Consider the following 17,637-nt stretch of genomic DNA (forward strand, 5'->3'; position numbering starts at 1 on the left):
TCCACCCTAACCTGTAATATTTAGCTACTGGAGAGATATTAATGGAACCTTGTTGAACTCTATATGGGGTTCGAGTTTTATTTCGTACTCTCACTTTCTTTAGTACAGAGCTCTAAACAATTCTAGACACCGCTTCTCCTCGGTTGCCAAGGTCTATGTTGCAATAAAAATTAAAGTCGGTTGAAATGCTGAGAGGTTGGAGGGTAGAGAGTGGCAAGGATTGTCTGATGATGAAGGGAGGTAACTGCCACGTTGAGTAGTGATGTCCCCGGAGACTACAGCACGCATGCCGGCGCGACTCATTAAAATTCACGATCCACGTTCAGAGAATAGTTCTGGTTGCTATGACAACAGAAGGGGTCTGCATAGACGTAGTCCGACAGTAGAAGATGGGAGAATTCTCTCCTCCTGTCAAGGAGTCTGTTCTCCGTTATCTTTCACTTTTATTCCTCTAATACTCTCTCCCAAACAAGATTGCAGCGGTATTCTTACCACAATAATACATATTTGGGACAAGCGATCTCGCCGCTTAGAACTGGATTGCGAAGCCTAGAAGCTTCCATTGAGACTGCCTCATAGACCAGGTTCTTTAAGTCGTTAGTTACTATCTGTTTTCGTGAAACATGTCCTTTACGATGCTCTTTTTTGTTTTAGCAAAATTGTTTTTCTTTAATCTTACCACATCCTCTCTCCCTTAAATTGCCTTCCCTGTACATCTACCCCCTTCCCAAGTCCCTGCGGCCAGCATGTCATCCATGTTTTTGTTGCCAAGCGCTGCAGTTTCCACCGATCGTGGTTGTCTGTGGTTTCTCAGCGTTATGTCTGCCATTGTGCGTCAACAGGCTCGCCACACTTGTTGGCGGAGTGCCGGTTCGGGGTCCACGGGTGGGTCGGAGGAACGGGGCAGCGTGGACAAGAGCTGCATCGAGCTGAAGCAGCTGCCCCGGCAGTCCAGCACCGCCTCCAGCTCCGACACGTACACCTCGTGCCAGACCCACCCCCACAGTTCCCCTTCCGCCACGGCTCACCTGCACTCCGACAAGGCTCGACACAACCTCTACGTCAATCCTCTGGGGGACCCGTCCGGGCTGGGAGGAGAAGGACTGGTGCTGGTCACCACAGGCGTGGGCTCCGGACCTGACCACATGGGGTCGTATGAACATCTGTTCTCGGAACTGACCCATGGCGGTGGAGCGGGTGATGGGTTTGGTGTTCCGCCCGAGCAGCCAGAGATAGGGTTCGGAGTGAGGTGCGGTCGAGGAAGCGTGGAGTGCGATTCCGAGCAAGGTCAAGGTCAAGAACAGTTCTCACCTGCCAGCCAGATCGTCCAGCAGCTGGACGCTGGGTTGACCACCACCTGGCAACGAGGCAGCCCGCAGTCCCCGTGCACGACCTCCACCAGTACCATCACCTACTCCCCAACCCTTGACCGCCAGAAGCTGCAGCAACATCTTCAGCATCATCAGCTTCAGCAGTATCAGCCGAATTTTCAGCCATCGTCGTCGTCGTACATGCACCATCCTCATCCTCAGCTTTCACCGCAACAGCATCATCAGCAGTTACAACGACAGGCCAACGTGGCGACCACCAGCAGCAGTTCCAGCCTGCAGGTGCTGAGTAGCATTGAACCCCGCAAGTCCAGCTTCAAGAGACACAAATCTCTGTCGGTCGAGAAGCACCCGCGCTTCTCTGAGGTCAAGGAACGAACCTACTCCTCCACAGACAACCTCACTGCCCAGGGCTTTCAGAGACCCAAGTTGAAATTTCGCAAGGCTGTGTCCCTGGCTAGTCGTCTGCACTCCAGTCCTGGAACAGGAAGAAAACTCGCCAGCTACCACCTCATCGCTAGCACTAAATCAGGTGAGTCTGTATGGCTGGCTTGCCCTCTCTTTAAATTTCCTCGCCACATTCATTGTACCTTTCGAATTCATAGACAATAGATTGCTGTTTTGCATGGGTTGCATGTAGAAAGAACGTATTTGCACTTTCAAAATATTTTCAAAATTTGATCGAATTTACAATCATTTACAAACCCCAATTTAGATTTTACTTCCGCTTCTTGTAACTTTGTAAAAAAAATTGTTTTGTGCTGTTTCTTTTATTATTTATGTTTACAGGAGCACATTGAAGACCTAGAGTAGAGCTGTATCTTTTGTCTGCGTGTCGATCTGCCTCAGAAAACACAGAGTTCTGATTACTCCGAGGCGAATAATAATAATAATAATAATAAGAATAATAATAATAATAATAATAATAATAATAATAATAATAATAATAATAATAATAATAATAATATAATAATAATAATGTATCCTGTTAGCAAGCTGGGTCTGTTGAGTCTTATCCGCTCAGTGTCGGAGAGAAGTTGCTTATGCTCTCGTTTTCCTCGGTCGTACAGTTTGCATGCGCTTGCTGACGAGGGCGAGAACGAGTGCGAGCGAGCAGGAGAGAGAGAGAAGTCTTTTAAGACTAAAGATGCAATTCTACCTGGGGAAAGATGTGACAAGCTGCGAGCTTCCCATTATCCCAAACAGACATGCAATAAATCCTTTCTACTGAATTCCATGAATTTTCCATCTAAAGCTGAGGTATCTCAAGATGTCCTCCCCACTGGAAAAAGTATTCTCACAATTTTTTTTTCTTGAAAGTTATATGAATAAACACGTTACACCTGCTGTATATCCATTAAATAAGCTTCTGGGGATCCATCAGCCAAACCTAGGGATTTGACCAAAGAAGATGAATGATTTGATTCTTTCCCCAAGTATATATATACATGAGATCAGTTTGCCCATTGCTTCTCCCTTTCTTGATACCTTCTTGCCCCTTGCATGGCTCTCAGAAAAAAGTAAAAAAGTTTGTAATCAGGATTTTGTGTGTTCAGGGGCGGATTAAAGACAGACGAAAGATATTCCAGCATTGCACTGGGTCTTCAGGCTTTTATCATTTTTTTTCTGATTGCGAAGTCAGCAAATGTTTTATAATTCTTAGTTCTCTCTGCATTATTCGTTGTACTTGTGTATCACTCAGTGATTTGCTCTTTCGTTGCCTGCAATTTCTGATGTTAAACAAGTGAGAGGGTGGGCAGTAGACGATTCCTTGACAGAGGCTTTCCTAGATTCCAAGAAATAGTAGATATAAAAGTAAGGTTTTTGTCAACTACCAAACATCAACATTCCGCAGTTTTAGTTGTGTAGGATATTTGTAGGACTGTAGGATATTTCACTCATTCACCGGCCACCTAATAACATAATATCACACGATTGCATACACAAGAAAACCACCCATGTGGGACTGAAGTTCCTCCTTCAAAAATATTGTTTCCTCCCTTCTTTTAGAATCCACGGTGCTTTACATTACAAATGTTTTCCTTTAACTCGTTGTGAGTGTCTTTCCGCCAACAGCTAACATCCAGTGAGCAGGATCCCTCTCACGAACAGCAATCGATCTCCTTCCTATAAATTACCATTTGCAAGTTGATGCCTCCACATCAGTATTCGGCTTTTACCCTCACAAAACACAGTCTGTCTTGATTTCAACCAGTTCTTTCCACTGAGAGACTAGGTTACTGCATACATTATTCCCTCTGTAAGGCTCGCTCAGTCTCCCTGTCGAGGGCTTTAATGACTAGCTACCCTTCCATATTCAGAACAGCAGTTATCTTCTCGGTGGGAGGAGGGGTCATAGGTCAGTCTGCCTAGTATATTCGCTCTCTCTCAAACACACACTTTCTTCCCCTCTTCCTCCTCGCTCCTTCACCTTACCATTATTAAATTTTATGTTATTATATATTGTCAGTTCCGTTTATTTTAAAAATAATGGTAGATGTATTAAATGTTTTAGAATACTCCCCAAGAAAGCCTTAGAAGACCATTTACAGCATTTGATATGCTTCTGCAGCATTCTAGATTTTTCTAACTAGTTTCAGTGCTTTTCTGTTGTCGTGTTCGTGTCTTCTGTCTTTCCCAATCTGTCAGTTAATCAGATGTACGAGTATTTTTGGTTTCTTGTGTTTCTGTGTGTTTTCCTGTTTATTTTCTTGAAGAAGCGTGTTGTTTGCATCACATTGAAGGGAAAGAAACGTATGTAAAACATCCCACAAGTTAAGATTTGCATGTTTCTCTCACTTAAGCAACGTTTTCTTCCAGATGAAAAGTTTCTGCTCAATTGACTCAATTACGTGACGTAATACACGAGGTGAGTGGACGTTGTAGGCACCAGGGGGCGCTTGTGTTCGATCATGGCACGTGCATTGGTGTGACCTGCACGCGCGCGTTTTTTTATGCGTTGGTTTATTTTTCTCTTTATTTCCATTCATAGTAGGCAACCATAGCAACATTGTGGCTAAAGCAGAGTGTTGATAGTGCATCCTCCATACAACCCGTTCTATTTTTGGAGTCTGAGTATGTGACCCCTGCCTCAGTTCTCTAGGTGGGCAGCTATCAACAATGTACAGCAGTGTATTTGTTTTCAGTTGCACTGTTTGATGAGAGTATAACTGGGAATAACTAGCTAAAAGTCGGCTGGGTCTGGTGTTTGTAAGCAGTCACAAACAGACCCATTGTCTATCAGTTAACTCTTACATACCTTCTAGAATCTTCCTCAGAGAACCCTTCCCGGAACTCTTCTATGAAGTGGTCATCGGGATGTAATAAAATATCTTGTACACAGTTCTTTCCATGTCCTGTGTTAAGACATAATTTTCAGCACTATAAAAATTCATTTAATTTCCTATGATTAGCAGACAAGTTATTACTATTATTATTACTACTATTGTGCTGACAGTAATACGGATGCTGCTTCTACATGTAATTGTCTAATATCATTAATAATACCACCTTTGTACAAGAAAACGGCTAACATGCATTGGAAATATTTTTTGTTATCGTTTTTCCTTGTTTCAAACATATCTTTGTTTTTGTCCTCAGTTTTCTTCGTTAATCTCCATTTTGTTGCTTTATATTATAGTTTCGAATGCTCTCTATTTCCTGATATGTTAATCGTTCATAAATAGTTATAGCTATATGAAATATCTAGCCACCAGTTCGTAGCTATGTTTATGTAGCATGTGCAGAGGTCAGTTTATAAGTTAGTTTAGTCTTAGCAAAGATCAGTCTACAACTAGTTTTATATAACATGTGCAAAGTTATATCTATATAACTAGTCCTCTATCGCATGAGCGAAAGTCTGTAGCCAGTTCAGTGCAACACATACATCTATTTATATATTTCTTGAGTTTCATTTTGTAAAATAAAGATTTTAAGGTATGGATTATTGGGAACTGATGGTTGTATTAGAATCCTAGAGAAACTCAGGCTGTATTAGAACTAAAGAAGCGTTCTTGTTGGGAACATAGGAATTGACAAACTTAAATAAACAGTGTTGTTTGGTTTAGAAAACAAAATCCCCAGAAATAGCAGTGCATACTTTCTATTTATTTTTATAACAAGCTGCTTGTTAGTATGCCAAAGCATGCAGACGTTGTATTTGATTGTCTCTTGTAACCAAGTCACTTGCTTTGTAGCTATACCTCTTTCAGCATAGCTGTACAACCCTCATAGCCTGCTTCACTATCGGTGTCAGCGCCTCCTCTGTCTTTTCAGCTCAGATCATCGATCATGCAAGATTCCCTACCCGCTTGTTCAACCCCACCCACCCCACAAACCCACCTCCCATCCGATTTCCATTTAGTTGAGCCGGAAGCTTTGCAACTATCTGGCCTCCGTTGCCATGAATTCGCAATTTGGAATGCCAAACCCTTTGGACACGACGGACAGCGTGGAGAGCACGGTTCAGCGAGGTAGGACAAGGCAAAAGAAAATTGGATTTTTCGATGAACTCTGGGCTGAATTACATAAGCATACATCTCCCTTTGCCCCTCTCTCGGCTCACTGCCTTCCCGTCCCACCCGCGTCAGTCCGCATGCCACTTTTCTTGGATCGTCAAATGAATGCCAGAAGATGGCTTCTTCACACACACACACATCCATCTTTGGCCTCCACAACCCCACTATCTGTCTTGCAGGCCTCGCTCTCGATCTCAGTCCAGCCCACGCTGTAAGCGATGCAGGGTCACGTTCCGGAGCATGCGATCGCCAGTTGCGCTGGTCCTGGGAGAACGCGCTGCTCGTGCTTGTTGCTGGCCAGGCTGTGAACAGGTCGTGTCACCGCATCCATCCTCTCTCGTTCTGTCCAGCGGACCTTTCGCGTGCACGGCTGTCAACTTGAGGCTAGAATCAGAACAATCCACTTGTGCCTACCGGCGACTACATTTTCCCTTCTACTTCTTCTCCTGACCTGTACTATGCATGCGCGCGCACACACACACACACACTTACAAATGCAGCTCAAAACTACTGTTTGCTAGGGCAGTTTCAACGGAAACAGTCTATATTTTGATGGGATACATTAAAAGATGCTCTGCGCATGCGTGGTAGAAGTGAGCGAAAAAATTTATTATAGTCGCGATATGCACGCGTGCGCGCACACACGCACGCACACAAATACGCACTCGTGCATAGTCTCGTTTCCACTAACTGTAAGTCATATGCATGCCTGTACACCTGCAATTCAGATGAATAAATGAAGATGATCTAAAAGTAATAAAAAAGGGGCGGGGGTTATGAAGGTGAAAAGTGATGATAGTTATCATTTTCAAGAAATATGTCCTATCGACAGTGCAGTGATGATGATGATGATGATGATGAGCCCCTTCCCTTCCAAAAAAAATTATAAAGCCATCTTTTTAACCCTCCTTATCGCCAGTCCCATTGCGCAGATGTGAGCAGTTATCACTCCCTTCTTGTTGACTATTTCAGCGTATTCTCTGTGTGTGTGTGTGTGAAAGAGAGAAAGAGAGAGGCACAAACTGAAAGAAAGAAAGAAAGAGATGCAAGAGGGAAAGGAATTTACCGGCTGCCCTAACCTCGGTATCTGCATATGACAGGCGTTAACGAACTTTCTTCATCATTTGACGTGCGTCACGTGCTGGATAGTCATGGTCGACTGCGTACAGCAAAAACCGACTTCAGAAAATATTCGCCGTTCTACTGGTCTTTGTGTGACATTGCTGACCAGCTTTCACAGGTTTTCAACCAAATAAATGGTGTATTAAAAATCTTTTATCGGTTCACTTTTTGGCTTCTTATTCTCTCAGTTTTTTGTTTTATGTTGTTTTTTTCTGTTTTTCTTTTCCTCTTTCGTTCTTACTGTCTTTCTGTTTTTCTTCCCGGATCTGGAGAGATTGGGAGAAATTTTGGATATACGAGAGAGGATCAAGCGGTTTTGAGATAAGCAGCTTAGAAGAAATGAAATACAAATAAATTTTAAAAATAAAGAAAAAATTGTTGGATTTTGCCATTACGCCCCTTAAGTCTTGAAAGTTTTATTAAACTTGTCTCGTTATGGTTTTAGTTAGTAATCTTTAGCCCCATTACAACCGAAAATTCTCTCCTTCTTCCGTCATTTCTCCTTAAAGGTACTGATCCTGAACACAGAAATAAATCAGAAATATATTTCTATTCTCGACATGCACGATCATATAGTTAATATCGTATTTTGCCTTCACAGCAAACCCTGCTGACCTTACCTGCATATGACTGTAGTAGTAACAGTGCTATATAGTTGTACCCATACTTAAAATAAACACAAGCATCATAAACATGCTGTGCTGTTAGCTTTCGCTTAGAGTTGTTTGCACAGAGCTTGAAAGTAGTTTGAGTGCCAAAGATTAGAGTATGGAGGTGTGTATTGTTACCATGTTAGCGGTAGATATGTTTGCTAGTGCTGTGGCTGGAAGCCTTAGTTCTCTGCCCCTGTAGCCTCGCTTCAGTGTTGGTCACACCAATATCCGTGCCGTTATTTTTGCCCTCCACCCCCTCCCTCTCTCCCCAGCCCGCCTGCCCTCCTCTCAGTTCGATCTCCCATAGCAACTGCCTTCAGGCTCTGTTCGTCGTGACGCCATGCCATCGCCTGTGTGCACCTCACATACTGGTGACATCATTGCTTCCTGTGCTCATCGTCCACTCTCCCTGCGTTCTGCGTCACGCCAGATTGCTTGTTGATTGGTTGGTGTCTGCGCTGCTCGCTTTGGCAGCAGCCCGAGAGTCGTGAGTGTTGGCAAGGGTGTCTTGGTATCTATACAGTCACGGTGTTTGTTGTTTATTTGTGCCGTCACTCGTGTCACGTGATGTCACTAGCGTGCTGCGTAGCTCTGTGTCGTTTGAGATTTGGACATTAATGTGACATGGATCGCAGACTGTGCAAGAAACGCAGCTTACCAATGTGTTTTGTTTAACTGCTCTGGCAGCTATCATAATGCTGGTTTGTTTTGATAGTAAATGATATATTTATATATAACATTAATATTGAAACAATAATTTTATAATAATAAAGATAAACTTGTTCAGTTTTCAAACCTGTAATAATTATTTGTTGTTGATAAATAACGAGCCAATGTCTCCTCGCAAATCCTTTTTGCGACTAGGCAACCTGACTGCCTTTGTCAGTGTAAACCATATGTGATTTTATTATGAAGATAAAGTTTCTTTAAGGAATATATTGTCACGGTCTGTCTCACTCACTCTCACTCTCGCTCTCACTAATAAACTGATGTGCACACTATTAACATGAATGTATCAATTAAACCACGTTAAGTTTTTTTTAACTACATTTTACTGTTATAACTGGTTCGGATAAATCATTGTACCTAAAATAATCTGATTTCAAGTGTTTATTCAAGAGTTCTTTGCTAATTTGTACAGACATTGCTGCTCTCATAAATTTGCTTTTCCTAATTTTTAAAAAAGTGTAAAGTTACCATGGCAGCGCACAGGTTTTTTACGGTTGATTGCACAAATAGTAATTAGCGATTTGGGTGACACTTGTTAAATGGCAGGATGGTCACAACTCTGTCATTTCACCTGCTGCTATGTCTCGACAGAGTCAAGTGGGGGAGGCGAGCAGGGGGCAACAGACAACTCGTGGAAGGAGTTGCAGAAACAGTCGCCAATGCAGCGATCCAGTCCTGCTCTCTTCCACTCCTGCTCTTTCTCGCCTTCCAAGAAGCGCTCCCTCTTAAGGCGAGAAGCCAATGTGGGTGATGACAACGATGATACTCGAGAACTGCTGTTGGCAGCTTGCCGAGACGGCGAATGCCATCACCGACACCACCACTACAACAACAGCAACACCATCAACAACAACATTAACACGCAAAGCCATAGAGGCGGGATGGGGGACGGTAGGATTGAACTCAATCGAGAGCTGACCAACACGGACATGAGGAATCATCACCCACATCACCAATACCAACAGCAACAACCCCATCTCCACTACGACCTGCATAGTAATCAGAAGCAACAGGATGCACAGCAGCGGCAGCGGCAGCAGCATCAGACGACAACCCCGCAACGCAACAAGCGCCAGCAAGATCAAATGTCGCATCCAAAAGACTTCAGCACCCTCCGGCAGTCCAGTGCGCCCACACCGATGTCGCCCATCCCCACCTCTACTGCCCACGGCACTGTCCAGCAGCAGCACTCCTTCCCGGAGTGGACACGCACCCCGGACATCTTGCCATTGTTTCCCAACGCTAACACCCGCCTTCCGACTCGCTCCTCCCCGTCTTCTGTCAACTCCACGACTACCTCCACGGCCGCCCCAGCACCTCTGTGTGATAACGCCAGGCACCCGCCGACCCACGTCGCCAACATTCTGGATCATTCGGGGTGTGAGGGACACGTCCAAAGTAACGGGAACTCTCAGATCTCGCCCACTTCCGTCGTCGGCGGAGGCAGCGGCGGTGGCGGCGGGTGGGTCATTTCTCCGCCAAAACCTTCCTACGTCAACGTCAACCCCAACCCGGCCCGAGCTCCAGACGACGAGGTGGACAGTCAAGGTCGCAGCTTCACCCCCGACACACCTTCCCGGTCTGGGGACGAGGAAGAGGACAGGGAAGGCGACGACGATGAGGAGGACATTGACGACGAAGACGAAGAGGTCGAGGAGGAAGAGGAAGATGGTGATGATGACGATGAGGTGATTGCCGGCGACGCAGAACTGGATTTTGGCGGGAACAATCGCTCCGTGCAGCAAGGTCATAGCAGGTGGGCAACTCCTCCGTCATCTCGATCTCGCTCTCCCGGCGGTCTGCCCCCTTTCTCCCCCGCCCACCACTCGAGACTGTCACCCACCGACACGTCGCCCTCTGACCTCGCTGACGAAAGCCTCCGACATCCAGGACACGCCGGAATCGGCCGGGGCAGCGGCCTTGAAGGCAGGCTGGGTCGGCAGGCCGGAAGCAGCGGTGGAGGTGGTGGTGTTGACGCCGATGGTGGCGGAGGCAACTCGACGTCGGCGGGTGGGGTGTCGCTTTCGGACGACGCCAGCATCCTGAGTCTGTCAGACCCCAGTCTGCACAAGTCCTCGCCCTGCAGCGACCACGCTCCCCCGCTCCCGCTGCTGCGACAGCTAAGCCACCGCGACAGTCAAGCCAGCGGTGACCCCGACCTTGACCCCGACCTAGACCTCTCCTTGTCGCACAGCCTCAGCATTTATCACACAGCCGACTCCAGAGCTTCGTCCTCTGAGGCCCTGGCAGTGCCCAATCTCTCGCCAGACCCCTACCCGCACTCCCAGGTGTCTTCGCACCCCTTGCAGCAGCTAGGGAGTAGCTTGAATGGCGGAGCGGGGGATACCTCACCTTGCGGTGGTCCCGACAGTCTTGTGTTTCCTGACGCCAGCGGCTAAAGTCAGCTGCTGGTGGGGGATCATTGCAGGTTAGTCGTGTGTTGAGGCAGAGCATGTTATTCTTGTCACCTAAGTGAGGCATGCGTGAAGAATCACGCAGGTGAGTCTTGTGTCAAGGGTCATCTTAACTCAACACATATTGTCTATTTCGGGACTGACATTTTTTTTTACACAACGGTAATGTAGCATAACTCGACGAATACAGTCGCACAGTCGACAGTATGTGTCCAGGTAAGAAGACCCTTCAAAGATCACAGGGGTGAATCTTTAGGGGTCATACAGGTGAGTCATGTGTATGAGGGAATGCACGTCAGTTTTTTTTTAAAGGGCCGTTTAAATCTGAACATTGTCAAATTTTTTTAAACGAACAAATATGGATGAAGTTTGAATAAGTTTGACAGAGTTTTTACATGTTTTTTTTAACATAAAGAGTTTTTGCCAAACATGGTTCAAGTTTATTCACTTCAGAAAAGCATTTACGGAGAATGTGGCCACACAGGTGAGTCAAAGAATAGTGGTTGTCAACCAAGTGTCTCTTATCCCTGTACTTGCAATGACATGAATAGAAATTCCTTCATGATCCCCACAACTATATATTCACGAGAAAGTGGTCTTCACGAAACCTGTTCTTCGCAGACGACATTAATCTGGTGACAGGTAGGAAAAGCGATTTGCAAACCACCAACAACACACCGACGAACAGAGCAGCAGTGACAAGAGCAACACTAGTCCTACAGAGGTCACGGAGATAAGACACCTAGTGTTGACCTTTTGGACGCCAAGAGGGGAATTCATCCCATACAAAATCCCACAACTATCGGAATTATTATAATCACTAATTTATTTAATCAAGTTATTTAATCACTAATTTACTTTTTATGTCGCAAAGACAATGCTACATTATTCGCTGTATTATAAAACATGCTTTGTACGGGACATATCGGTTCAGAATATTTTAAAATACTTTTTTATGAAGAAAACTAAGTCTTCTCTATTGTAAATATTCTTTATCAAGCACTCACCCTTCTTTTATTTGTCATTTACATTTTCGAGCATTTGATTGGTCCTTTTGAATCTGGGGCTCTGTATGGGATGAATTCCCCTCTTGGTGGCCGATGCTGACTAACGTGTTTTCTGTGCTCAGATCCCATGGGCTGGCAGCTGGATGTCCCTGGGCTTCGTTCAGATGGAAAGGGAACCTCTTCTGCAACATCGTCGACATCTGCCGTCACAGCGCCTCGTGGGTTCCGACGAACGGGCATCATTTATCATGGCTTCCATCTAGGCACACCATCAATGCAATTTCTCGGGAAAAACAAGAAAACCGTTTCAATTTGTTGGTACGCGTTTTTGCCCAGAATGTAATCAGTTTTTCTCTATGGAATTTCTTGGTTTTTTTAAAATGATATACGTTATAAAAGAGTCGTTGACTCTACATGTGTAGAAAGAAATCTTTGTAATGGTCTTTCTTAACTACTGTTACACACCGCTCTTTGTTCTAAACTTTGACCAGTGTGAAGCTAAACTATTTTTTCCTTTATTCTCACAATGGTCACATCTTGACATCTTGCGTAGAGAACATACTAACCCCCATGGGGGGTAGACGCTTCTCCGAATACTTCCAGCTGTGTGGGAAAAGTTGTGAGCGAGCCAATGGAGCATTTCTGCAGTGGGGGTCACTCGTCTCTCCTAACCCTTGCCAGCTAGCTGAAGAGCCGAGGACGCGTACAGACGGGACCCCCTCACCCCGGGTGGGTGTCGAACTCTCGCGGGAAGTGACTCGCCTGGTGCGTGATTGGTTGCGATAGAAACAGGCGAGGATTATGCAACTTGTTGTGGCTTTTCAGCCATTGCAAACCACTCATCAAGGGACAGATAAATCATCGCCGTGATCGACTGCTTGCTTGCTTGCCTGCCTGTCTGAATGGGCGATCTAACTATTGAGTTTGGTTGTTGGTTGGTTTGTTCCTGGAAAACCCGTTTACCCGTTTGTTTTTCTTCTTTGATCGACGTCATGATTACAAGAGCATTGTTGTGCTGTGATTCTTTTTCCAACCACTCTTTTTAACTCTACATTTCGTGACCATTGGTTCTGTTACAGCTGCGACTGTTTGACCGTTGAACTAGTTGGTAGTTTTTGTTTAATGAGCTGCACTTTCCACATTTTTGCCTAGACACGATTGGCTCGAACCTGGCACGTAAGACTTTCTGCCCCTTAACATGTGTTTGTTACTTACCTGGACGGTGCATTTCAACAGTGTAACTGCTACAGTGTGAAAAACTGTAAAACTGTTCTGACAAAGAGATTGTTCTCGTTAAAATAGAATGGACAGAATGGGTGATCATGCTACATGTGTATGTTTTTGAGTGTGTCTGTGAGGAACGAAGAGAGAGAGAGAGGGTGTCTCAAATTTTGATAGAATGTTTTCCCCAACCGAAGATGGGATGAAGCCGCTTCAGTCATGACTCACGAATTTAATTGCTTTAAGATTTCTGAACTTCAGCGTTTGCAAGGTTCGCAAGAGGGAGAGAAACTTGAGAGCAAAACCACAATTGCCTGAAATCTTCATCCTGCAGTCACCAGCAGATGAATGTCGCCGGACACTCCGCCATACTGTCAGGTTCGACAGTTCTTTCTGCAACCGAAAACTCCAATCGTTTGCATTTACGATGAATCAATTCATTTTATGAAGCTTTCCCATGTTAATAATCCCATGTTAGATAATGATTTCTTCCAAATCAAGGCACATCTAGATTAGACCTTGTAACTTTGTAGACTTGGAGGCCATTGCCTCTTTCTTTTCCACTAAATTCTTCTCGGCACGATATGAAAATGAAAAGTTTGAGCAGGACGATGTTATAGAGACCACTTTCGTCTCTCGACAATTTCAGCCCACCGTAGTCTTTACGTAGTTAGAGCACCACAAGGACTGTAGAGAACCCTTTAAGTAGATAACTAGTTACAGAGTAATTATAGTCTTGCTGCATGCTCATTTTCTGTGATCCCCACGTGGGTGCGATTAGTACTGTGACCTTTCAGGCGCCTCCTCTTGAGGGACTGGCGCGTGCGTCTTTCGCGACTGGTTCACACACTTGGACATCTGGGCTTCTCTTCTCCAAGGGATGGGGGTGGTTGGCTGCTTGTGAGACTGGCAGTGATGCGGTGTGACATGAGCTCACCGTCCGAAGGCGTATACTAGCCCTGCTTCTTGCGCCCTCGGTTGACTGAGCTAGTGAGCTCCTGGCTTGAGATTCACGCTAAGTGCATGAGATGGTATGGTAGACACACAAAGAGCTGTGGCAGTTTTTGCACCTGCAATGCGTGCGTTTCCTCTTCAGTGTTTTGGGCAGCGGAATGCGCAAGTAGAGCATCCACTTTCTCCATCGCTTCGTATTCATGTGTAACGACAGGTAGTGAGGCGGGAAAACCCAGAGAAGTCCTGGGAAATTACACAGCAAAATATTGGACCCATCTGGCTGAACCTTGACCCTTCATGTGGTAACACAGAACGCTGCGAGCATCTAGGAGTTAAATATTTGTTTCACATGGAATAATGAAGTAAGTCTTTGGGTGAGGCGCAGTGCTGCGTGTTCTATAATTATACAGATATTTATAGTTGAAAAATAGTATTGATAATGTTTGTTTCAATAGGGGAGTTTAATTTTTTTTTAATATAAGCATAAAGTTTCTTTTAGAAATAGAACAGCGTTAAAATGCAATTGTTCAAACACGGCTACTTGAAGTTAGAAGATTTATTATACAGGTAATTGGTGATGGCGTCAGTTCTTTTCAGAGCTGCAAAACATGATGGCAGCGATTTATTTATTTTTTGTAATGATGCATGGGCAGTATCTAATTATCCTGATGATTAGAAAAAAAGCTCTAACCCCCTAGTCACACGCTTCTGTCGTGCAAGTAATGTTTGATAAGTCTTGAGCCTATACAACAGAGCAGCGTCCCGATTATATAACAGGATTATAATCCTAGGATTTTCATTATATAACAGGATTATAAACTCAGGATTCTCATTACTTAGATGAGTCCAGTCACAGAGCTTGCCCACCACAAGCAAGTGTATATAGGCTCAGACTTCAAGCCTTTTCATCAGTAATGTGAGCCATTGGCTAGTAATGGAAGGTTTACGGAAATCCTCCTTCAAAAAGTATATCATCTACAGGCGAGAGAAAGGTGGTTTTAGGACAATAATACAAGTAACAAGAAAGCACGAGCTGTAAGAAAAGTTTGGAACAATGTAAACGTTAGGGTTGCCAAACCAATAATCTCCCCTTGGACGCCGGACGGTAACGGAGTTATCCTTCCTAGTTTTGGTCACGTGGTCTTGGAAAAACGTAAACATTTCGGTGTTTTTCACTAAGACTCCTTTTTATAAGGTTGTTATTAAGTATTATTATTAGTCGGGGCGCACGTGTACGGGAAAAAAAGAATAAGCTCTAGACTAGCTTATGTCATTAGACGGAGTGGCAAGACTTGACCATTGTTTCCCAGGCGGAGTGTTTGCTCGGTGTTTGTGGCTGGCTGAGACGTCCAAGTGCGCGTTTGCTTATGAGGAAGTGGATGTTTCTACCCGATTCCTGGCTTGTACACGTGATGTTTTATACACTGTTTAATTCTTCCATCTTGACTTAACGTTTGATTGCTGCCCTTTTTCACATGTTCAAGTAACCAGTGTGTTGATGAAGAAATGCCTAAAATGGATTGTTTCGGAGTGGTCTTACCATGCCATGTACTCTGTTGTACAGTTTTGATAAGAAACTAGATTGAGAGTTTGTGTGCATTCCTGTTCCAGCTAGCAGATTATATTAATATGGGCAGTCCTCTTATATGGCTTCATTCCCCTTCCATCCTCTGTTTCTTTCTTCAGACTTTTTTTAAAAAAAATTGTGGCACTCAATTAGAATCAGTGACTGACAGTAACTGTGGTGACCATACTTATTTCAGACAGTAAATGTCCATAGTGCAATGTTAAGCTCAGTCATTATGTGCACATTTTCTCTTCTTTGTATAATACATAATTGTACTTGCCAAACAGACTGATATACTTAGTAATCTTCTCTTATGTTCGTACATCTTTTTTAAGTCAATCTGCTGGATTCTTTTTTTCCCCATCAGAACTACAAGCACATTTTTATCCCAAGATGCAGTTTGAATTGAGGATTATGCCTTTAGCATTTTGCATTTTTTTTAAAAAACAGTTCACTTGTCCAGAAAGCAGTCATCTTGAAAGTTTGGCTTTTATACTTAAGCCATATGCCTGTAGAAATTGATTGAAAAGCTGCACTGTTAAAATATAACTAGATAGATCCTTTGAAGTATTGTTTGAACTATTTTTCTGTGCGACAGTAAGTCGTGATCAGGAAAATATGTTCACTGTAAAGGCATTTATTTTAAGCGAGATGGTTTGAAAGAGTTGCCCCAGTTTTGTAATGCTGTACGTTTCTGGCGTTTCAGAGTTAGCTGTCATCGCTGTTAAAATAGCATAAATTATGGCAAACTTTAGAGTAAATGAATTTGACACATTAGGAATACCACAGTGACCATGAATTTGAATGTTCTATCTTGAAAGCTGTAACCATTGATTGTTTATGCCTATGAATTGTAATCGGTGACATTTAAACCATTAGAAAAATTATTTCAGAAAAATATAATCAGACTGCATGTGCAAATAATAATTAGGAATACTTAAAGCTGCAGCCATAACTTAATGCACACTGCACATAAAAATGCATAGGATAAAGTTCTGCATTGTCTGGCACATTTTGGCACAGTAAATGGATAGTAATTAAATTTATTGAAATTAAAATAGGATACTTAGATCTTGAAATTTTGATTTTGTTAACATTTATGGCATAGTTATGGAATAGTAATTAGTCATTGAAATTAAAATAGGATACTAAGATCTTGGAAGTTTGATTTTGGTATCATCTATAAATCAAGAAAAACATTTAGGTACACTTACATATAACATCTGGAAACATTACCACTGTTGATGGTAGACCGGTATCCAGTTTTGCTTTTAAATGAAATAAAGAAAAATCTAGTGCTTTTATTGAATTTTAAAGGTCTCAAATCTTTCATTAGTTAAAAAAAAAAATGAAGCTAACAGTAGATACAGGAAAAGCATTTGTGCTTACCTGGGGTGATTTCATTTTTTTTTTTTTTTTGGTGGTGGTGGTGGTTTTTTGCAAGTTAATTATTCTCCTCCATAACTGAAGTTGTTGAACATTTTTCAAGATGTCATTTGTCTTTGCATTGTTTCAGACAAAAATTTCCACTCTGAATGTTTAAATTTAATAGTTTCTGCAAAATTACTGAATCAATAAGCAGGTTTAATAAGCTGGATATCGGTCTACATAAAATGTCTTGCTTGAGAGAGAAATGCCTGAAATTGCCTCGCAGATCAAAACTTGTGGCACTTTTCTACACCTCTTGGCTTCATTACATTTGGGGCAATCCCCCGTGTGATAACAGACTTCTCCAGGCACTGTTGACTTGTAATTAAAAATATTTGTTACATTACAGTGTGTTTTTGCACTGAATCTGTGGAAAGCTGTGTAAGAGCAATACTGTCAGCCTGTGTTTCATAGTGCTTATGTTTTAGTGGTTGAGAGTTGATTTTCTCAGGTTACAGCCAAAGATAGCAAGTAACTAGGACAGTTATCTTGTGTTGTGTGCTGGTCTTGATTTTTTTTTTCGAGCTACATCATTATAGCAAATTCCATTCTAATCCAACCATACAGTTAACTTTGATTTTTGAAACACTAGAACTAACAGATTTTTCTTATTGTTAACAAAAAGGCAAAGACCCCATCAAAACAAGAGGATCTGGCTATACTGCATTAAATGACAGCATTTAAGTGTGCTTCCCCC

At 43.3% G+C, this 17,637-nt stretch overlaps 1 protein-coding gene across 1 annotated transcript in view; it reads left to right on the forward strand.

The window, feature by feature from the left end:
* LOC112574399 overlaps window positions 1–17,286 on the forward strand; it is a 142,468-nt gene extending 125,182 nt beyond the window's left edge. The window contains 3 exon segments of the mRNA XM_025255453.1: window positions 843–1,860; window positions 8,941–10,777; window positions 11,893–17,286. Of these exon segments, the coding sequence (XP_025111238.1) occupies window positions 843–1,860; window positions 8,941–10,748 (2,826 nt within the window). The 3' untranslated portion in view covers window positions 10,749–10,777; window positions 11,893–17,286.
* The last annotated feature ends 351 nt before the right edge of the window (window positions 17,287–17,637 follow it).

This window comes from Pomacea canaliculata, linkage group LG10 (genome assembly GCF_003073045.1).
Source record: "Pomacea canaliculata isolate SZHN2017 linkage group LG10, ASM307304v1, whole genome shotgun sequence".
Lineage (NCBI taxonomy): Eukaryota > Metazoa > Mollusca > Gastropoda > Architaenioglossa > Ampullariidae > Pomacea > Pomacea canaliculata.